General features: G+C 33.6%; 1 protein-coding gene across 1 annotated transcript in view; it reads left to right on the top strand.

Moving 5' to 3' along the window:
- The window catches only part of LOC143921580 (protein O-mannosyl-transferase TMTC1-like), a 380,756-nt gene that overhangs the window by 338,535 nt on the left and 16,858 nt on the right, over positions 1-25,363 (top strand). The window contains exon 3 of the mRNA XM_077444931.1: positions 9,719-9,792. Coding sequence (XP_077301057.1) covers positions 9,719-9,792 — 74 coding nt within the window. The remainder of the gene's footprint in view (positions 1-9,718; positions 9,793-25,363) is intronic.

Below are 25,363 nucleotides of genomic sequence, written 5' to 3'. Positions count from 1 at the left end.
ATTAGCAAAATCGGCAATGTCACAACTAACGAAGATTTGGAAGAATAGAGCCATTACAACTGCTGTCAAAATCCGTCTCGTGAAGAGTCTCGTTTTTTCTGTCTGCCTTTATGGTGTCGAGACGTGGACCATGAAGGCGGCGGATAGACGGAGAATCGATGCCTTCGAGATGTGGTCCTGGAGACGGCTACTGCGCGTGCCTTGGACCGACAAACGCACGAATGTGTCTATTCTTGAAGAATTGAAAATCAAGGATAGATTGTCAACAATATGCCTGAAACGTATATTGCAGTTCTTCGGCCACATTGCACGAAGAGGTGAGGAGAGCCTGGAGCGGTTGGTTGTGGTTGGTAGCGTCGAAGGCAGAAGAGCCAGAGGCAGATCCCCCGCACGCTGGACTGACCAAGTATCTGCAGCGACGGGCGCTTCCACGGTAGCAAGTCTTCGCCTGGCCGAATTTAGAACTGAATGGAGGCAGCTGGTTGACCGCACATCATAGTCACGATCCTCAGTGATGAGGGAACCGACAGCAATATATATACTTGTAACATATAGTTTATACTACATACATACGTATATGTATGTATATGAAATTAAATTGCATGTCTGATATTTGTGTAATACCTTTATTGGATTTCATTCAAAGATATGTACCTCAACTTTTCCTTTTCATTTTTCGTCTGAAAATGCGGTTTTGCATTCAATTCATCTTCTTTTTTCTAGTGGAATATTTGAACATACGACCGATACCGAGCATCTATTGTTCGCAATAAGATATTCATATCGAAATTGTATTCCCTCAATGCGCATATATAGTCCTACATACTATTGTTGTTTATTTTATATACATATTTTGCCGAAGTGTACATATATATTCCGTTTGGTGTTTAATTCGTCTGCAATATTACCAGCGAAAGCTTTAGTGCACATACACACATTTGGTCGCGTATGTTTGGGTTTTCTCTCGCTCTCGACGCAGACGCCTCGTACAGATTAAGCCGTTAACCTGAAATCTGGAAAGCTTCCGACAACCCCAGTCCAAATTGAAATACTCCGTGAAAGCTTCCACAGCATGAGCTTTCTCACTAATAAAAGAAATTGCAATCTAGCTTGCGCCGCTTGTTTATTTATCGATTCCAACGCGACACGTATGCACGTTTGTACGCCAAACTAATAAAGCTCTGCGAGCTAAAGTTTCAATTTGAACCACCAATTCACTTCAAAGCTCCGGATCGCAAATGAAATTCAATGCTACTATTGATCCAGTGGATCGATTTATGCATCAAATCATGTATCAAAACAGTAGCAATGAAATAAAAGCTGCGTTAAAATGGACATCCACTAAAATGTCTGGGGGGAAAAGAATGTGTATGTATTCGTATATTCAAACAGCTGCATTTAATAGAAATTATAAAAAAATGTTGTGGTTGATTAATTTAAAAACCTCAGCCAAAAATGTTAAATGGCTTGTCATATTATTAATGCAAAAGAAATCTTTTCGTGCGATCAAACAAAAAATAATTATATATTTATCTTTTGAAATTATTCTACAAAGACTTTATAACGTTTTAATCATATCGCCTGGAAATCTTTTGTACTCTAAAAATTTGATGTCAAATTTAATTTATGATATTGCAAGCTGATGAAATTCAAATAACTTGTGTTTATTATATTATATCTGCAATGTACTGAAGTAGTCCTCATTTATTTGGTGTTCCAATAAATACAAATAATCATAATAAATTTTGCAAAGAAGACAATCATTTTAGTCGTGAAAAATTAGTGTAAAAATTAAATTATGAAATTATTAGACTTTTATGCGTTTTTTCCTATTATAAAATTTGATAACAAGAAAACAGAAACAAAATAAAATAAAATGATCACTGTGTCAGTAGCTAATATAATACATATGTATGTATGTATGTAGATCAAAGATGTATTGTTTGTAAATGTAATTTATAAACAATAAAAAGCAACCGATATGTAATTTGGGTTGCCACGCGGGTTGGTCGTTTAGTCGCGCTCGCTCATTGGTTGATGAGCCGAGCCCTCTGATTGGTCGATTAGTGCCGCACGTTGATTGGACGGCGTGCACTGTACGCAACAAAATATTATACTATAAAACCTCGTTATCCTATCTTTGTATCAAGATAGTTGTAAAGCAAAAACCCATCTTGCATTTACTTATATTTTAGATCGATATTACGTGTATAATCATGTACATATGCAAATAAAAACAAATCTCAAAGAAACTGTTATGAATTTCATTTCCACTTCCCTTGTTTAAAGTCAGAAATACTAGTCATTCAACAAACTCATTTAACAGTTATATAACAATAAAACAAGTGTGCTTAGAGTGCTTGTCAAGACGTCTGTACATTTTTGCAACACCACTATACCGGCCCCTAAAGTGTTAAGACGTTTGCGGCCCAGGTTTTAATTGCGGCCCCGGTTTCGAGTTACGACGTCGCAACTATTCGGAGCATTCCACTCTTGGGCCGAAATTAAGGGTGAGGAAAGTCGCGTCGGCGGAAAATCTTCGCGGAATTTCCCAACTGTAGGGAGGCACGATTGCGTGAAAATCCGTTTGCGACGGCCATAACACTAAAGCACTAGTACGTACTCGCACACACGTCGGCGGACCGTGTCGCAAATCTATCGAACAATGTTATGGAACTGGCTTTTGGGATTATGCGCCAACTCAAATCGACCATATCGAGATACGGGTGTTATATGTACATATGTATTGTCGCTGTTGTTGCCCTTATATTGGGTATTGATCTTGGCGAGGATTTGTCGCCATTGATTTTCAAACACATGTAGCACTTGTCAAACCGCTTTTGTGTATACATTTCAATGTGGTTTCGGTTTATATGTAAATTCGGAGAATTTAATTAATGGCACTGACGATTAGTTTATATCGAATATCATTGGATGCTTCATCTATTTGTATGTGCCCGTATGTTATTTACTATACGTTGCATTTACTCTGTATAACACAGGTATTTAAAGTTTCATTTATATACATATATACATTTCTCTTTTACTAATGAACATAATAAGCAGGTTTACGAAATAATGACTTCATTGAAACATAATGATGTGTTATCAATTCGGGAAAGAGGGCATCTAAAACTCCCGGTGGCAGATACATATTCAGTGATTCAGCGAAAGTGTATTCGGAATATGAATTCTATAAAACCCCAGTGAATGTAGTCTTACACTGCTAGTATTTTTTATTTTTACAAACTTTTTATTATTACTAAATTATGTTCACAATACATCTTATGTCTATTTTAAAAGCTACTGATCTCCTGATCATTTTCTATTTTACAGTTTTAATTTCATTTTGTTAGTAATCATAGTATCATATTATTCTGATGCTAATGTACAGCATAATAGGAAAAAGAGCTCAAAAACCTATTATATTTACAATTCTTACACTGCTAGTATGAAATCACAATAACATATGTATACATGTGTGTATACATAAAGCAAAAAAAAAAGCATTATGATTCATTTTGTATTTCTACAAGAAAAATACTTAATAGTTAGTCAAATTATTATTTAAGAAGTGAGTTTTATTTCTACACAATTAATTAAAAGGACATATTTCAAATTTGATTTATTTTGATAATTTGAATCAAAAATTACTTAATAGAATTTTTAATAATTATATATAGAGTAAAAATATTATATGTTTTTAAATACATATAATACAATACATTAAATACATATAATACAATTCCTTCTTTCCTCTTATCCACAATTGAGTCAGGGTTCCAGCGTATTTATTACAAGTAGATTTTTCCAGACAAACCTGTATTCCACTTTCTTTGGAACGTGCTCCCACTGGAGTTCCAATCTTTCATACATAGATTGAGCTCATATGTGCCTTCTTACCTCTTCTGGGTCAAACGAATGAGAACGTATCATTAACTGCATACAGTTCAAATCGGATAATTTTAAAAATAAATAACCTTATTTATGTAAAAAGAAAAATTTTCATAGTAAAGACGTGTCATACTTTATTTAATTTTATTTAAACAGTTCATCGATGCCATGTCAAATTAAATATTTTAAAAATATATGCGATATGGAAAACCATTCAAAATGACATGCACATACTGCGTGCGAATATATTTTTATTCTATACTCTATTAATGTATTAAAACAAAATGTTGTTTTTCAATATAACGAAACGTAAATACGAATGTAGGCTGCTTAAATATGTATGCATAGCTTTGAACTCGTACATCGGAGGCTTGCAGATAAAACGAAAATTAAAACTGGAACACGCGAATTCACTTTCGGGATGGCAGAAACATGATAACCTGAGGACATAACAATGAAATTAATTGCAGTGTGAAATGCGCAGTCGAGTTCAGCTGAAAGGAACACGAATACGCAATTAAACGGTTAATTGAGCTCTCGCAGCCGGCGTTCAAAAGACACGTTGACAATTACATATAGGTACATATGTACATATGTATGTACATGCATAAACTGATTCGTTTTACGTACAAACAGAGTGCGCTAAATGAAATCGTCTCGTTTTCCTGAAAATACGTAGGTACGGCAAAAATAGTACACGGCCAAAGTCGAAATCGGGTCTGAGGGTTCCATTTCATCGACTGGCTAATACGTACGTGTTGCGATGAACGTTTCCCGAAACCCAATCAAACTGTCGATTATTCCCGTGTATTTACTTTCACCATCCCCCTGGTGCTCTTCGGCGAGTACGTGCCCGGTTTTTGCCGGCAAAAACCGGCGGTCCGCATTCGCCATATAAATTAGGCAAACAAATCAGAATCAATCCGATTTTCCGAACGCCGAAACGTCGGTACACCGCATTGTGTTTACTAACGACGTTGTTACCTGGGCATTTGTATTTTTTAGGCGTTTTTAATTTGCTCGCAGCTTTTTGCCTTTTCCCGATTTTTTTCGAGAACGCTCAAAGGCAAAATATTTCGTTGATTGAACACATTGTATCGTTGCGTGAAAATCAGTAGTCCGTGAATTTTTGGAATCCACTGAGATAAATTAGAGAATCTGACAAATAAATATTTTTTATTGTCTGGCACTGTACATCAACAGCTAAGCGGTAATTGGATTATGAGTCACATTGCGATCGCCAAAAAAACAATTTTTGCCTTGAAAATCGCGAATATGGAATTTTTGGTACTCGAGTTCTCGTTAGTATGATAGTTATCGTTAGTATGATGGACTTTTCGGCTGCCAGATGTTCCGTTATAGAGATTTTAGTGAATTTTGGACGAGCACTTTGTGACCAATAATCACCGAAACCAACTAGGCACAGCACTGCATGGAAAAGACTACGGGCGAAACACACAGTTATGAACGGCACATCATGTGCATGGGCTCCCCACTGTGGGTGGTCACCCACATTTCTTCAAATAATTTTACCAAAAACAGCCCAGATGGTCATTTTGGAGCGAGGCGTGCTGGACGTTCCATGAATATGTGCAAGGCACGGCTTATTTATTTTTTTCGCATGTTTAATGGTATCTAAAAAAAACCAGGTGCCACGTGCACCGCTGTCTATTTTTGCACCGCTGTGTGTTTTTTTGTTTCTAGATGAGGTTCTTATACATCCATATCTAAGAACATAATTGTGTATGTACATATACGAAAGGCTAATGTTTTTTTGTGTTTTACGCAGATTCTCAGAATCGAGCATCATTCATCGAATATATAATAATATATGTAGGTATAATTAGATACTCATAACGTTACATGTTTCATTGTATTTCACGAATATATTCAGTAGGAGTATAATATACAAATAATGTAATAGGGTACATTCCAAAATTCTATCGAACAAGAGTATTGTTTCTGGTTGGATTAATTCTATTATTATTTTTGTAAATTTCAAAATAGGCTTCGGAAAAGCGGAATATAATGCGAAATAAGCAAAATCGGGTGATTTTTCGTGATGAATACGTCGACTCGTGAAATTGCGGAAGCTCAATGTAATGTAGGAAAAACAGATTGAATTTCGGATATGAGGAATTGGGTTTTGCGCGGTGAAAAAAAAAATAACATACCGAACACGCATGAATGATTTTCGCGCAAAAATTGAATACACCGTGGCGTTAGAAAATTTGTAAAATAAAAAAAAAAAAAACATTTTTTCACCGTGCATGCGCCTACACGTTACATAACAAGCACAAAGAGAGTAAAAGCACATTTTTGATAGAGTGATCGTGCGCGATCGTAATTTAATTTCACCATAAAACCCATCCGTTCAAATCAACCGTGCGCCATTAAAGAGAAAAAGGGTATAAAAGGAGGAAGGAAGGTCGGTTGTAAAAACATTTTTTTTTACCATCGGTTTATTCGCGTTCACATTAAAACGCGGCATTAGAGAGGCCAAAGTCTCAAATTGACTTTGTCCCTTATACAAGCTGGTCTGGTGGGAGTGAAGGGCGGTAGGCCGGGAGAGGGTGGAGTAAGGCTTGCAAAAGGCATCCGCAACTTGTGCTGTGTGTCTGTGATGTAAGAACGCCTTTATTGACTTTGCGAAATAGGGCGTCTCGAGGGGAAAAATAAGGTGAACGCGGAAAAGCGAGGAATTTCCTTACATCCGGTTCCCGTCCGTTAGTCGACCGGTCACCCCCGGAGCGCCCTTCTCTTTGAAGGTGACGAAGGCTCTATTTATATACGCTTCTATCTGACCGGCGTAAGGTAGACTCTCTAAATTGACTTATTCAACAAGGAGGAGAGGGTTTTCAAACCGTATCGAATCTTCGTCTTAATAATTCAACCAGACTTGGATCGATTGTATCATTTCCGACAAATCGTCTATTTGTGTAGAGTAAATCATTTTCAATAGAAAAAATACATTTGTATTGAGGAAAAATAGAATTTTATCATAAATACATATATTTCACTTTATTTTTTATTTATTACATAGATATATACCAGGAAGGCCTGACGGGTAGATCCCAATGCGCCTTCCTAGACAATACTAATTACAAACATTGCAGCATTTTATTACATAAATCACTCTATATCCAGAAGCTGAAAAACACGAAATTAACAATGAATTAATCCAAAGAGACATTTATGGATTTAGACTTGTACATAAATTTTTACATCTTGTACATAAATCAAATTCAGATATTTGTGACAGTGGGTAGAATGATTTTTGCCAATCTGAGGAACCGTTTCAACAATTAAAATCAGATAAATTCGCAAACTCTGATAAGAAACAATTGACTTGGAGTAACAAATATCCAAGTCTAACTAGCAGAATTAAAGACTAGCGTGGGATCGAACCCAGTAATCTCTAGGTGCTAAACATAACCGCAACCACCGAGCCACACTGCTGGCCATACTATATGACATACATATGTATATCTTAATGTCCATTCATAAATAGTCTAACTACGGAGATATGTAACTATACATAAATAGGTATTCATACTAATTCAATCTCTTAATTCGGTCAAAAGATTGGTTTTGTTATTTAAATTTCACTAACCAGCATCAATGATTAGCAATTCTTTCAACTGAATGCTGGCATTATCGAAAACTTGGAAACATGGAAAGAAATAGGCAATATAAATTTCAAGTATAAATATAAATTTATCGTGCAACATTCATTGGGATCATACTTTAAAAAAAAAGCTATAAAATACGAGCAATATTTTTTACTGTATTAAATTGTATATATTGTATTGTATATATTGTATTGTATATATTAAATGTATTTATTGTTAGTTGGATGCCTCATTTTAACAGATTATACATATACATATTTATGTTACGGACAATGTGATAAATCTACTTATTATTAATAATAAGTGGTTCATTATCATTATTTTTCATTTTTTACCAAACCTAACCTAACCTATAAATAACATAAACCAACTATCCTTTTTCTAATCTGATTAATCACATTCACCTCCATACATATGTACGTACATCTAATATATAATTTTGAAAGATACTTTGTATGTACATATGTTTGTTTGGTTCGGAGAATCCGTGACGTTTAATTTAATAAAAAAAAACAAATGAATATTCAAATAAATTTAATCAAATGTTTACTATTTAGAATAGCCATGTTTTAGCGGTTTATATTACAAATGCCGAGTGAAGTCGGGTAAAACCACTAGTATATAATATATTAGCCAAATAGAGACTCACGTTGAGATTACTACCACTAAGCATAATGAATTCAAGAACTTAAGTACTGTCAAGTTGCTTTCGGGCAGAATAAAAATACAAATTAAAGCGACAGTTGCATAGCTGATACTGATTTTATACTGTTTGAAAAATTAATTAAACTAGGGTTGTCAGACGTCCCGATTAATCGGAATTGTCACCAGTTTTAAGTCTCGTGTCCCGGTGTCCTGAACAAACCTCTCGGGACGCTCAAATGTCCCGGTTTACTACTTTTTAAATTCCTACAGAAGTTTTTTAACTCTGAATTAACATAAACTATAAACAAAAAGTCGAGGCTGGACCAAACAGTCTGTAAACACTGCAGCAATATTCAACAATTAACTATTTGTTTCTATCTTATACTTTCTGGAGAACTATGTGTAGAAGGGAAACTAAAAATGTGTATCAGGCGTCAATCAATTTATCTTGAATCGATAATTTTCTCACACTCTGAATGATTCATCACACGCAGAACAAAAAGACTAAAAGAATTCTGTGATTTTGCTAATATTTAATATAAAAAGCTGAAGAAAAATCATAAAAAACCTTATTAGATTTTTTCACTAATCCTCTTAATGAAGTATATATTTAGTTTCTTCATTGTAATTGTGGCGCTTTTCATTTAAATATATTAAAAATAGAAGGAAAAAAATCAATTATGGATATTCTAAATATTATCACTTCGATTGAAAATATATCTATAGAAAAGTCAAAGATCTGATTTTTTGGGGGAGGGTGTCCCGGTTTGACTTGCATGAAATCTGACAATCCTAATTAAATACACTCCATTAAACTATTCATATTTTTACATACCTCCTTTTAGCTTCACTTACGATTACAATTCAGGAAAAAATTTTGCCTCTCATCCGATCGTTTTCATACTTTGCCATATTGCTCATTTTGGTCATCAATATATGTAAGTAAGTGTATCCTCCGCCATTACGATGGAGAAAAAAAAATCGTTTTAGATGCGTTTGAAATTCTGAAAGGTGCCTAACGTTTATCCAGATTTTAGTTTTAAACATAAATGGTGGTAGTAAAATAAAATTATTGGTATTTTCATTTAAAATAATAATTATATATACAAATTATAGAAAAGGTATGTTTTTAAAAAACATTTTTTTAATTAATAATTATAATATATGTATGTATGTACATAGTTAACCTAACATCTCGCTATGTACATACATAGGGACATATATACATAAGTACGACGCTTTAAGTTTAAGACATATCAGATTTAAATACGTCGACAGTTTACAATAGTAATTTATGCATTGATGAGGCACAACGAATCTAGGGGTCTGGCAGACCCTCGACGTAACGGACTCATTTCGCAAGGTTTCCGGCAATTGCGCCCTTCGCAAATACCGTGTACGGCAGCCTTAAGGGTCGCAGCTAATCTTGGTAACAAGCCTCGGTGACCTCTGACAATCACTACTCTACTTTAGACCCTCTTGAGCCTCCCAGTTTGAAGTGATAAATTTTTGAACTAACGCCTGTTTACTTTTGTTTGTTTTCACAGGTGACTGGAATAGTGGGTCGTGCCGATGTTCTGGCGTGCGTCTTCTTCCTAATATCACTCCTCGTCTATCATGGGTAAGTAAATATTATATTGTTTTTTATTTTTACCATTCCGGGATAATATGAGACAATTATTGTATATAATGCGTGAAAATATTTCTATTTATTGAAACTGTTATACGGTCCAAGTCCTCAAATAACCTTATAATACGTTTCATTATAAACACAAAATAGTATCATTTCTATGTAATTGTCACACATTATTCAGCCTTTTGAAAAAAATATGTGATAGTATAGGTAATGTAGTTGAAAACTTTCTCTATAGAATTTATAATATTGTCGAGAAAATCGTTTTTGATGATAAATAGGCCATAGACGCAACTATAATCGCACTGATTTGTCGGTCGTAAAGATCGCTACGTACGATATGTGTATCGTAGCTATCGATTTTACTACGCCAAATTCATAACTGAGGTTGGATAGTTTAATATTTATTTATTTAACATACTTGGTGGATGCGGCAAAGCCGATAGACCCAAGGGTTTTAACATGCATATGTTATATACATAAATTAAATGATAAAAAAAATAAAAATAATCATAATTAATATAGTCATAATATGCGTAATTTTTCATAAAATGTTTTATATTCAAATTGAATAAAATTATTGTATTGAAAATGCAAGACTTTGATTAACGATAGAATTATTTTATAATGTTTTGAATCTTCAAAGACTTTGCAAGCTACAATCTAGTCGCTACGATAAATTGTCCAACTCATTGTAACGAAAATTTGTCAAATTTGTAAGCCCTAGAGGCGTCACGACCATAAATAGACAAATATTATAGTGTTGATTAATATATCACGTGCATATATGTATGTAAGTAAATATTGCATAGTTATCAATTTATGTTTTAATGCAAAAAAACACACATTATCACATTAATTTAATCACCACACCACATCCATCAGATTATTTGATACGCTTTTCTACATCATTTCATTTAGCCGCTTGCTCCCGTCAAATGTTTTTCCCCATCGTACATTTTAACACGTTATTAATATTAATAGTATCATTATGCGGTACATTTGTTTCGTTTCCCGACGAATATTCCTTTTGTATTAAAACAGCCACAGTATTATTAGAATATTAAGTACACAACAATTATAATTGGCGGCAATTTATTTAATAAACGAGCCTACGCGTTAATAATTTCCACGCATAGTTCATTTTAATGAATTTCAAATAATAAAACATGACACAGTCGATTATTCTCTACAATCTACATCATACACTGTAATGTTCCTGAAAAATCACATGTACATATGTTACGAAGTACATATGTACATATTTATTAATTGCAGAAATTAATAATCATTTTGTCAGTATTTTCTACATACATTGCTTTAAAATTATTCTTAAAGTTAACAAGGTTCCGTATATTGCGATCATTTACGAGACTTCATACAAATTTTCAAACATTTTAAATCATCAGGCTAGATAGTTATTATTTTTATAAATTATCATTCCTCTTCTATTCTACGACATAAACATTATTGTTAAACAACGAGATAATCTCACATTTTATCCGAATTCAAAGGTAATGTATTTTCATGCAAGCCTACCGCTGATATTTTTTTATTTATAAATTTAAAATTTTATATTTACCACGGTGCCTCTACGGGTTTTGCCCCAAGGTGAAACCTATGGCAAAATATTTACATTATAATATTATATTTATAACATTAATTTATAAAATTATTAATATATGTTGAAAAATGTGGATAGGTTTCCAATTTAATAGGAACTGTTCAACAATTAAATCAGAAAAAAATAAATTAAAATTAAAGAAACAATTAAATTAAAACAATAAAGTCAGACCCGCAATACTTGTTCAGGGATTGAACCCTTTAGTTGATAGCATTATATGCTAATCTCTGAGCTATGTTGATTTATGATATGTACCCAAGCTATCATCCAATTACAAGAGCCTTTCAATGTTCTTTATATATATTTTATTTAAATGCTTTTTAGTATTAATAAATTATATTCACAATACATAAGCCAGCAGTATGGCTCGGTGGTTGCGTTTATATTTAGCACCGAGAGGTTGACGGGTTCTATCCCGTGCTAGTCTTTCATACTGCAGGTCAGACATGGATATTTGCGACTCCAAGTCGATCATTTCCTATCAATCAGAGTTTGTCAATTTATCTAATTTAATTTTTGAAACAGTTCCTATCAGAGTTTCCCAATTTAGCTGATTTCATTGTCGAAACGGTACCTCCATCAAAATAGCAAAAATTCTACCCGCTATGTCACAAATATCTGAATTTGATTTATGTACAATATGTAAAAATGTATGTACAAGTCGTAATACATAGATCTCTCTATGGATTAATTTATTGTTAATTTCGTGTTCTTCAGCCTCTCGAAATACAGCGATTCATGTAATAAAAAAAATGCTGCAATGTTTGTAATTAATTGTCTAGGAAGGCACATTGGGATTTACCTGTTAGACCTTCCTGGTATCTATGTAAAATAAAACAAACATTTAAAAAAAATTGTAATAAAAATTTTAAAAATATAAAAAAGAAAGAAAAAAAAATTTCAGTGAATAAATAAAACATATTCAGCTCATTACCCAGTCTGTGTTTTTCATATTACTATCTTTTTTCAATGTAAGTACATATGTATATACCTACAGCAAAATAGGAAAAAAGCTCAAAAACCTATTTATATATGCATGTACATTTATCGAAATTGCATAATATTATTATTAAAATATAATGTAAAAGAAATTCTAGCAAATTGATTTCCAGTTTGGTCCAATTTATAAATGGCCATTACTATAAATATTTAAAAATCCCACTATAAATAATTCGAAAACATATTCATTTATGTTTATGGCATTTAACAAACAGGTGTTTGTATATACCTACATATATGTATGTTCACTGGCTGACATCACTGCAATACCGATCAGACATACTCTTTAATAATGCTTCATCATTCTCTATAAGCCGATAGTCTTGATTAAATGCTCCACGGCACTAAAACGCCTAAAATAATTGCGTGTAGATACATAGAAGGAAACGACATCCAATTTAGTATTCATTGGATATGGCGGATGTATCTATGTAGATGGTCTTTGCCAATTTGCCGGCCGTCTTAGTATGTTGATGGTCGTCTTCTATAATTATTTCGGTTCGAGAGCCACGCGAGGGCCCCCTTAAATATTCAAAAGGTTAATATTGAAACATGGCATTGTCGACGGGGTCCCCCACACAATGGAGGGCCTGCGATGGGGGGACTATCCCATAACTTTTGTGCCGGGGACCGCCGAGATTTCGGATCAAAAGCCCGGGGACCCATAAATAATACATCCGTCGAACAAAACCGTTCCGAGGTCTCTATTCAATTGTATCTATTTCGCTGCCCGGGCGACGGACCTTGAATATTTTAATGCAGACGGTTGCTAAACTTTGTGTTCAACCCGCGCGAATTTATCAAAAAACACCTAGTAGTGCCTATAGACAAATATGTGTATATATAATATTAAATTAAGGTTGCCAAAATCGGGGCAAATGTAAATGCTTGCGAAACTCTCGCTGCGCATATTCAATTGGTTACGGTTTCGAAATGGGAATTATTGTGGTGCGATACAATAACTTCGGTGGTTTTCTAGGTATAACAATGCGTGAGTTGATCGCAGCTCGTATTGTAAAGCTCGAATGATTGTTCGGAGAAAGGGAAAATCGTGCAAAATTTAATGTTTTCAAACGCACGAAGTTTATATATTCCTCTCTCCTAACAGTTATCAACCGATGAATTGATTATTTATGAACTATTCGTATACAAAAGGAATTTAAGGGCAATGCTCGGAGTTGCTTGTGCGGTTGAAATTTGAGGAAAAGTACCTTCAAAGGTCTATGACCCCTTCCAAAATACGATTCCTTCATGTTATAATTGGCACACACTTGCTCGGCGTTGCTTAGGCGCTTTTGTATGGAAACCATTCGTACTCAAACTCTCTCAAAACACACCATACGATCGAATTGGTATCAAATTATATCGAATTTGACGATCCTTAGTTGAAAACTGTTGATTTATATTACAGAAAAAAAAACAAACTATAAATATTATTTCAGTTATGTTTCATAATTTTCTACGTGTTTTTGTGATATTTTTATACCATCTAATTTATTTTCGTAAAAGGAAATTACATTTTTATTGATATTTCTATGAGGAATACAATTTTATGTTCTTGTTTGTGCTAAAATTTTATATTTCATATGTAATTCCAAACTTATTTAGTAAAAAAACATACCATACTCGATTGACTTATATCGATTCAACAGGGGAGCTGTTATGTAAATAAAATACCTAAATATTATCTCAATATTTATATATATATATATATATATATATATATATATATATATATATATATATATATATATATATATATATATATATATATATATATATATATATATAATAAATATTCGTAAAATTACTAGATCTACATTTAAAACAAATCTACCAACTGTTTTTCAACACAATACCGCATACATAAACACGTGTTCTAAAATTTTACAATCTAAAGAATTCATTTGATTCATTGAATTATAAATTTGATAAACAGATCAAAGATTGTCTTTAATAAAAGCTCTTAAAAATACATAAGTGTAAATTGATTGTAAGTAAATTACAGTTTTATGTAAGAAAAAATTTAAATGACTAACTTTTTCATTCGTGTGTTATTTTAATAGTCAAACTACTATCTTTTACTACTTTCTACTATTTTGTGTTTTCATATACATATAAGCGTTTATATTTGAAAGTGGAAGTCCAATTTTCAGTTCCAAAACCACTATTTCTGTTTGACTTAATTCACAAATTGTTATCACTTATTTTAAATCGATATGTCCAGAATCTCGGAAAGGAAGAATAAACGTATTATAGATCACCAATATTTTTAAAGTTTCTAAACCGCAAAACATTATATTTAATGTTTTGCGACATATTTATTGCAATGAAGAAAAGTGCCAATTTCAAATATAGCGGCTCATATGATTAAATTTTACTTCCAGCAAGCTAGAATATGAACATTATCTTATAATTATTTGGCTTCAACTTCAAATTTCAATGTTCCATTTTGTAATGACATTCTATGTAATATCCACGTACAGATACACGTATCCAATCGTTAACTGAACAATTTAAAATGTATCTTCAAAAACAATAACCAGAATCCAAGACTATAACCATACAAAATCGTGTTCACTTCCGCCACGGAATTTTCCGACTTTTCCGAGATGAGAACGCTCGCCACGTACGCGTGCAATGTTTTCGCATCCCCGAGCGTGTTACGAGCTAGCCGGAGGGTGGGGCAGCATCATCCCCTGTTATTACAGAGCGGGTGTCACCATCTGAAGCTGATCATAATTCCTCGAGGCTATCTGAAGATAGAGTGCACCGCACCATGGTGGAGCATGCGCCGACCATGCAAACAAAAATGATTACACAGCTTTGGGGCACCGGCTCTAATCCCGCAACCGTCCCTTTACAACACAAAGCAATCCCGGAACTCTTGTGTTTGTCCTATAAACATATATAGGTACTTTGTGTGGCCCTATTTCTTAAACAAACACGTCGTCGCACAAACTATCTGCATTTTCCATTAAAATTCGGCCGCTCGGCAAACGCTAATTACAAATCAACCATTATCTATATATATATATACATATATATATATATATATATATATATATATATATATATATATATATATATATATATATATATATATATATATATATATATATATATATATATATATGTGTGTAGGGTTGCCATAATTGTCAAGCATTGATACGGGACATTTAATTGCTACATAAATAAAACATGGAAAAGTAAAAAAGTAGGTTATATTTTTCAGCCCAATCGTATTTTAACGATGACTTAACTTTTTTTAATTATATCGTTTTCCTCTTTTACATGATGATAAAATTGGGCGCAAGTCATTTTAAAATTATATTGGCAAACCAAAATTGCCTCAACTGTCTCAACTGACAGCTTATTTCTTTCATCCGACCATTGTGTTGACATCAGGGAAAATATTATCTCCACATTGGCATTGTAGACTGGAATGGCAAATATATACTCACATAGTTTTATTAAACATGACTTCTGTTCAATATGCTTGGTATCTCTAAAAAACTTCAGCCATTTCTCTTCCATACTCAATTTCAGCGATGTCTCCCAGTTTTTGTTGGTATTGTTTTTATTTGAATAATCTTTTAAATATACGAACTGGTTGAAAAAAAGCTCATTGTTTCCAACATCGATGTTCATAACTTGCAAATATTCAACGGTTCGTTCTATTTCCCCCCATTCAGGAACTTGCGTGAGAGTCATCCAATCGAAAGCATTAAATCGAATCGTCGTCATAAAGACTTAAGCTTGTTTTCGATGTTCCCAACGAAAAATACGTCTATTTCGAAATTATATGTATATTAGATTGAGAAATTATCTTTTTTGCGCGTTGCTAATAAAAAATAAGGCATTTTGTTTCCGGTGTTCATATTAAATACCCTCTCTCCTAATCATCGACGTGTATTAACCCTACTTATGTATATAGCTTGTGAAAATTTTACGAAAATTTGATTTAATCCACGAATCTCTAGTGCCATTTCAGTGGATTATTTTTTTTTTTCATTTTAAATGTATTCAAAATCCAATTTACTTCAATTCGGTAACATCAAATTATTGCGTAAAATGTGCCGTTTATGAAATATTCATCAAAGAGTAAAATTGGTGTTGATCAAACAACCCACTTCCAGTTGTATGAATTCCGACGAAATTAAATAAACAACCTTTTTATTCGTTTTTTTTTATTATATACGTAAATATCTTACTTTCATTCAACTAGGTAGTTATACTGTCAAATGAAATTGACATTTTATCAATATTTTTATTTAATTTTCAGTTCATAAAAAACTAAACAAAAATAGTCGTAAATTTCCTTTGCAATATAATATTGGAAATTTATTTTTCGCAAAAACATGTTAATAAAATATCATTCAAGTGAGATTTGTTACAAATAAGATATCAAATAATAATAAGCTTCTTTGTTGTTTTGTTTTTTTCTTTATTTTCCCTGCGATCATTATCCTAAAACTCATTTTCAACAAACCATTTCATCATATATGAAATTTCCTAAATTCCATATACAATTCAAAAATATCTTTCGCAGAAATGCATATGTTTGCATATGCAGAGCTTGTTTTTCGTTTCATTTTTTTTTACCTTCGATCGTTATCTTGAAAATTGCCAAATAGAATATAAGCTTTGATTTTACATACATACACACAGTGGCGTAAGTACTATGACGTGGGGGTGGGTGGTGCATGCGAGCCCTTGGGAGCATAGGATCCTCTGAGAGGATCTTCAAATATTAACACTAGCCGCACTGTGATAGATAGCGAGTGACCAGGACTTACATTCTATTTTATTTCTCCGAATATAGTGAATGCAAAGTCTTCATATTTTATGTATTCCTCATCAAAACTTCTATGATTCGAATTATGTATTCACGAAATAAAAAAAAATGATATCAACAGACATAATTATTTTCACGAGAAGCCCCATTGTATAACTGCCTCATAGATGTGAAAGAGAGGATACATTAAGTACACCGCGCTCAACGGTCAGTGCGAGTATGATATCTGCCTTAGAATGACGGCTCTGCTTCAGCCGTTATTTTTCATTTCAATTTCATATTATTCGGCGTTATGATAAAATGATTTTTATATCTAATTACAAAAATAAATGTTGCATTATTTTAACTTAAAGAACACATTTTTTAACTGGACGCTTGGCATCCAGCATAGTGGTTAGCGGAGTTTTTAGCACATTAGCAAGTGTTAATGGAACGATGACCATAAAACAGTTTTCACATTTGTTTATATCAGAATACAATTGTATAGAAAGTGAATTCTCTAATGCAGGGTTTCCCAAACTATGTGCCGCGAAACATTGGTGTTCCACAGAACCTAAATAGGTGTTCCGCGAATATTTTGTTATGGTTTTATAGGCTGCAACGCATTTAAACAACTTCTACCTCAAATTGAAAGGCGAGTTATGGTCAATCTCCACTGATGTTTATTGAGTCAAGAATCTAAACACATACAGGCCAAGAGTTTGAATAAAATAGGATACGGAAATAAAAATTTGGAAATAGTATTACTATATAAGGTGAAATTAATACAATTTTTAATACAAGAGATAAAATTTAATTTTTGATTTCATCAGTTTAATCTAATAATTTTGATTGTTTTCCTGCCTTTGATGAATGACTTCAAATTTAAAGTAGATAAATTTTAAATGATTTCTGAGCGAGTTTGTCAGAAGAATACCCCAATATGGCAAAACAAGCTATTTTTATTTTACTTCTGTTTTCTACATCCTATTTATGCGAAGCAGAATTTTTTTATTATGCTGCAACGGTCAAAGTGCAGGAACAAACTCGACGTATAAGAATTGAGCTCCCCTTTATTGTGCCTGATATCAAGAAGATTTGTTTACTAAATTTATGAAATAGATAATATGTGTTTTAATAATATATTTTATTTTATATTTAGCCAACTTTAAAAATAAGCCAAGTATTCCGTTAAAATTTCCGGGATTGAAAAGTGTTCCATTGCATAAAAAGTTTACGGAACCCTGCTCTAATGAGTATAAATACGATCGTTTTGCTATTTTTTTACCATGTCAGTTACTGTCTCTTGTATAAAATGCACATTTATCAAATTAAAAGTAATTAACTATTGAACTTAAAAAAAGCTTCTGTCTAACACCGAGAGGCGCCGGGTTCGATTCCATGAGTTGACCTCGATTGAAAATAATTTTTCTGCGTATATCTGTAGTGCTGCTGGTCCGACCTGGATATTTGTGACTCCTGGTCGATCGTTTCCTATCAGAGTTTGCCAATTTTCTTTGACTTCATTGTTGAAACGGTTCCCGATTAAAAATTGGCTAAAATCCTTCCTACCTACTATGTCACCACTTTTTGAGTATGATTAATGTACAATAAAATTTATGAACAATTCATAGATGTCTCGTTAATTTGCGAGTTTTCGGTGTCTCGTAATTCAGCGACTTGTAAATGCTGTATTGTTTGTAATTGGCCAGGTAGGCGCATTGGGGTTCCTTCCTGATATAAAATGTAAAAAATAAATAAATAATATAATATAATAAACATTTTCATTCAATCATCATTTTCATTTGAACATCATTCATCTCATTTCAAAATTCAATGATTTGCTTAATAATTAATAATTCATCGGCCGGCCCGTTTGTTTAGTGCAAGTACATAGCAACAATTTTGAAAGCTACACAGTTTCAAAACACTTAACAATCAGACCCCCTCCCTTTAGCCGTCCCCGTTTTCACCCAAATTTACAATACATATTTGCAATATTGGCACAAAAGCGAGACCGTCAACCAAAGGATCTACACCTCTCCTCACCTCCCCCTTTCTAAACTCCTTCTCACCCTTCTCTGCCGAAATACGAGTCAGTTGCAATTTGTCCGCGTGCCGCCGGTTGACCAACGCCGATCCTAACCAAACAATCCATCGGAAACACAAACATCTATAATTAATAATGGAAGACAGGACGGAGAGAGGTGAAACTTTGCAGAAGCTTTCAACCGGCGCCGCAAGTTCAAACTCACATAACTTCAATCTCGGCAAGATTGGAAAAACGATAATGCTCAATTGTTCAACCTTTTCCCTCCCATTCCGCCTCGTGCTCACCTCCCCCACCCTTTGCCCCATCGTTGATAGAGTTTGACAACCTGTTAATGAAGTTTTTCGATCGATAACAGTGCAGCTATATAAAACAAGAGTCACCCTCCCCCCCCCCCCCCCCAAATCATACGCCTGTCTTGAATTTAATAACTTTAATAATAATAATGATATTTCTGCTTATGACTATAAGTTTCGCAAACCTTCATAGAAGTCGAAAGTTTCACTCGATGATTTCCGATGGCAGAATTTCAATGGTTCTCATATTAAATTCAAATAATTTGTCTGCCCTCTTAGAATGATATCTGAGTTATTTTAATACCCAGTCAAGTGTAAAATTTTCAAACAAACTCATTGTTGTCATTACCCAGAAAAGAATATTCCAAGGTAGCTCCAAGCCGTGAAATTTATTTTCGAAATATAATATAATATACACACGTAATAACGATCTCATCCTTATGTTCAATTTTCGCAACAGTGCATTTTATTCGCATTATAAAATACTATACTACACAGGGAAAAAATACATCATTATATATAGGTACATATAACTAGTGTTGTGCCCGTTGATTTCAACGGGTGGTTTTGGAAAGGAATTGATACACGAATTTAAATAAAGTTACATGTTATATATAAATATATGTATATGTAATGTTAAGTAATGTATAGGCAAGCGCACGTATTAATAGTAAAATATGTACGCACATTACACGCTTGCCAATCCAACCCGTTCACCCGTACGAAATGATGAATGAATGTGTGTGTGTGTATCTTCGTAGATGGGTGTATGTGTGTACGCTATCGCGCAGCGCATCTGACGCTAACATCACCCGTTTCATGTCAGGTGCTCAATATTAGGAGCACATGTCAGACGCTTCACACCCCCCTCCCACTTCCCCACTACCCCGCTTCCCCGCGTATCCTCGACACGATCGGTCTGCACGCCACATACCTATAGTAGATGCTTAAATACACCCATCGTATCGTCGTTGCTCTAATTGGTCGAACTTTTTAGTACCACGTGGACCACTTCACGCTGATTGGTTGTGCGCCTCGTTCGCGTGTATTTATTTTATTTAATATCTCTAGGCACAACATATTGTACTCCTGGCATTCTGAAATTTGTTATTTTGAAATCTTCTTACTTGTCGACGCATCCACCACATACATACATACATACATCGCGTCCGTTTTTATATGTTTTATCATGAACATTGTATTATTATGAAGTTCCACACAATTAGCATTTAGATACATCGACTTTTGTCGAAATATATTTAACTCATTGACATTAAAAATAAACCAAATTTTGTTCAAAAACTGTTGTAAAGAAATGTTCTAGAATTTTTTTTTCTATATAATAGTAAACTCAACCTTTCAATGTCTAGCGTAGACAATCACTATAGAAAACCCTTCCCACAGCACTTCAAATACACGCCAAATAATAAAAACGTTTGTCATGTTCAAGTAGCCAAGTCTGAAATGGAGTATGCATTTTCAAAACAAACAGAGCACTTCTATTCTTCTACTTAAGTATAATTCAGCGATTTTTATGTCAATAATTTGGTCATAGGTTTGACCTCATTTTGTCGTAATATGTATTTTCATCGCAAAACAAATAGTAGTATTTACCAACAACCGATTCGATAAATTTCCGAACGTTCAATGAAAAATTTAATAATTTGCTTAGTTCACCGATGACAGTCGAACATGGCTTTATGATATATGTATGTAAACACGTTCGACAATCTATTGTTTGATCCGACAATACTAGGGAAATGATTAATGATTAAAATACACGAGTAAGACTATTTACCGTGTGCGAACGCGCACGACGAAAACAGCCGATTATAATAGATTTCAGGATGTATTATACTTGTGAGTATGTATAGAGAAGGATTCGATAGATAAATGATTGGTAGACAGCATGAGCATTATTTCCTTGAGTATTATGAAAGTCGCATCGATTTTCCAATCATAAATAAACACCATACTAATAAACAAGCCGTATTTGAATATTCGGCAATTTTAACGTTGAAATCGTAAAGATATTCTTATCAGACCCGGAAAAACGATATTAATGAGTTTCTATTTTGGCTAAATCTCATTTAAGGGATAAAAATTACACATTACACACTCAATCGATATTGTTTTAGCCAGTAATTTTCAGTCTGCAGAATCTTTCCGGCTGGCACACGAAAGCTTTCTATTGAATTGAACTTCTCCTCGAGTGTTTTTCACTGTCAAATAAGATGAACATAGGATGCATCAAGAAAGAATTTGACTGTTTATAGTTCAACACAAAAAGAAAATGTCGCTACTTTTGCAAGGTACACACATTTGTGTACTTGATTGTTACTTATTTCAACTTGATTGTTTCTCCTTATTTCACGTCTGAAGAGACTTAAACGCAAACTGCCCAAAATGGTGGCTTTGAAGAGAATTACAAAAATAAGAGAAAATTAAATAGCATATAACAATACGTCAGGTCTTTGACTAGTGATTATTGGTCGTCCATATACATACATATGTATACATACATACATATATTCGATCTCACTAGCAAACAATAGTCGGCGAAGACAGGCCTGTGTGCATTTTTCCGCTTCACGGAAGGGTTGATACGGCTCCACCAGCTATTAGCACTCCACTTCATCCGCTTATTTCCTGGCGCTTATCGCACCCCTGGCAAATCTTGAGGGAGGGCCCTCCCTCGTGTGAGGGTCGTAATTAACGGTCGGCAGTATTTTTTTGTCAGACCAGTAAAATACGACCGGAGAGCGGAGAACGAAGCCGACAATCATGACCTAAATACAGATCCTCCTTTTTTTCGGCCGAACAACTCGAGTGTACGTATGTATATACATATGTATATGTAGTTTCGAAAAAAATACCATTCTATTTCATTTTTATACACCTGTACAGAGTGTGGTCAAAAAATACCAGATACGATCCTTTGAACGAAGCATAAAACTTATTTATTTATTTCATTTATTGTTATAATAAATACTTTATAAATGGATAAATAATAACAATAACAATTTAATGACCAATGTGACCTGATAGGTGGCCCCAATACGTCACACCAGTCTTAAAAAAAAAAACAAGTACAATAACAAATTAGCAATCATTCTTTTCATTCAAATAGACTCGTGTTGAATCTCAAGAAACTAACCAGTTCATCAACATTACAATCCAACAGGTCCGAATGCTCAACTATCACATTAAGGAACCGGATAACCTTTACAAGAGAGGAGTTATTGAAAGCAGACGTTTGCGCAGAAATAGGCTGGAAAAGTCGATGATGACGCAAAGCTCTACCACATTCATGCGGCCAAAAATTTAAGTTCCGATAAAATCTAAGGGTTGTCAGTACTTCTCTTTAATACTCCAAAAAAGTATTTGGAAATGGCAATAATTCTTCTCGAAGATAGTGAGTCAAAGCTTAGGACACCTTATAAAAAGGCAGTGGGAAATAAATATGGGTTATATTTTTATATCCTCATGCAAAGGTATCGAAGAAACTTTTTAAAACTCTTTCAAAATTAAATTTCAGTGGGACTCCAAATTACACACCCGAACTCTAATATGCTCTGGACAAGCGAACAATAAAGCTACACCATTATACTTGGATCTTGGAAGTAGTGAGCATTGTGCAAAACAAATCCGAGCATTTTGGTAGCCCTACAGCAAATATCTAGAATATGAGTGGAAAATCTGAAATCACTCCTAAATAGTATCCTAAGATCCACATTCGAGTCAACTCTCGATAAATGATAGTTCCAAAGTAGTACTTCCAATCCCGGAAGGTTACTTCAGCACCGGGATTCACGGTATCAGAAAACACCAGGATACCGGAATCCCGGGATTGGAAGCCCTATTCCAAATGCTATAAGAGGATTTGAGGATTTTATTTATTCTTTATTTGATTTTTTTTTTCATTTTTATGTACATATTATTTTTCTGTTTTTGCTTTTTTCTTTTATGCATGTTATTGTTTTTTTATTTTTATGTTCTTCTCTTTTTCAAATGTAGGCCATTGTGGCGCATTAGATTCTCCCTGTAATGCCACAATGGTGCAAAACTATAAATTAATAAGAGAACTCAATAGGGGACACAACTCAATGGATGTATCATTTCCTTACTGGTGTAATCATTGGCTTGATAAGTTTTTTTTATGATTTATAGTGATTTTCTTGTTACATTTACAATACAATAGCTCCCTTGAAATTCAAATGACATTTTTTCACAGAATGGATTTATTTGGTCGGCGTCTTATCAACTTTTGGTCACGGTCAGTACATTTTTAGGAGATCGTTGACATTCAAATCTATTAACAGCATGAAAATTGAATACGCTTTTCAATTTCGGCTGGAATTTGAACCTACGTTCTCTCTACTGGTGAAAATCGCTTAATTCCTCCCTGGCTCATTTTATCGAAATCACACTTTATAAATACGGAAGATTTGCTTGATTTCAATTAAAACGAATGGGTGATTTCAATGAATGCATTGTCATCCAGTGAGCGATAACTATTGTAGTGCTCGCATTGAAGGCGATCGGTGTCGCGCTTTAACGACTATCAATTTTCATCGTCGACGGTACAACGACCATAACAATAAAGCGTTTCGTTCCTTGACCGCTTAACCGGAAGTTATAGACTACAGGGGGATGGGTTGAGGGTTGTAGACGTGGAGGCATCGTGACGCTCATTGTGTCCGACGCTGATTGGAAATTGTTACTTTTCCGACGTGGCTCCACTCACAAATAAATGTGTACACCTATATATAGCAAATACCTGTAAATATTGATGGAAATTCTCAACGTTATGTATTGAACCAATCGATAAACGATTTTTTTTATTAACCCGGCATGCGTTGCATTGCCACGATAACCAATAATTACCGTACCAATAATTTTGGCGTCCTTGGAAATTATCAAAAAAGCGCTCCGTCTTTTTGCTATAGCTAAATGGAAAAAAAAATTAGAATGTGGCTATTTGTACATACAGTATCGACGAATTATTGACTATTTGTACATACAGTACATACATAGTACATACAAAGATTATAAGAATTAGGATTTAAGATTAATAAATTATAAGATTAGAAAGTCGATTAAGAAACATTTCCTTCGGCCGTTGCACTTAAAAAGCGCAACATTTGACAGCGAAAGTAACGTTTGGTATAAACATTTTAAAAGTCTACAAAACTGTTCAAAAACCGTATTCGAGACTAAGATTCGATTCAATCTCACTATCACTCAAAAGTTCTATTAACAAAAGACTTAAATTAGAAGTGCGATTTCGACCACTTATAGATCTCAAATATATATTTTTTGAATATTCTTAATTTGCTGAGACTTCTTTCGGTCGTGGCTATTGTCGCTGGCATTGTCAGAATTTTGCGTATAGCTTGTAATAATACTTGAATAATAATAATACTTGAATGAGATTCTTATAATCCGTAATGAAATCATGGGGAATTATAAATTTTATAAAAAAAATAATGGCTATTGATTCAGTTAGCATTATCTTAAGTATCTATCTTATTTTGACGTTAGTGTACGCGGCATAATAAGGAAAAAAACTCAAAAACCTACAATTCTTACTTATATATGTAGGTTTGTTTTATATAATATTGTATGAATATATAAAACTTTATAAATAATAATATTCTTCAGTTTCTTGGTTGAAAAAATATATCATTTTTTTATCGGCAATTTCCGTTCTTTTTTTAAAGAAAATTTTTCATCGCTTAAAAGTATGGTCTAGAAAATCAAAGATACTATAAATTTTCCAACAGACAGTTAAAAACTTTCAAGGTGTAATA

This window comes from Arctopsyche grandis, chromosome 13 (assembly GCF_051622035.1).
Source record: "Arctopsyche grandis isolate Sample6627 chromosome 13, ASM5162203v2, whole genome shotgun sequence".
Lineage (NCBI taxonomy): Eukaryota > Metazoa > Arthropoda > Insecta > Trichoptera > Hydropsychidae > Arctopsyche > Arctopsyche grandis.
This window is presented reverse-complemented; position numbering and strand designations above follow the sequence as displayed.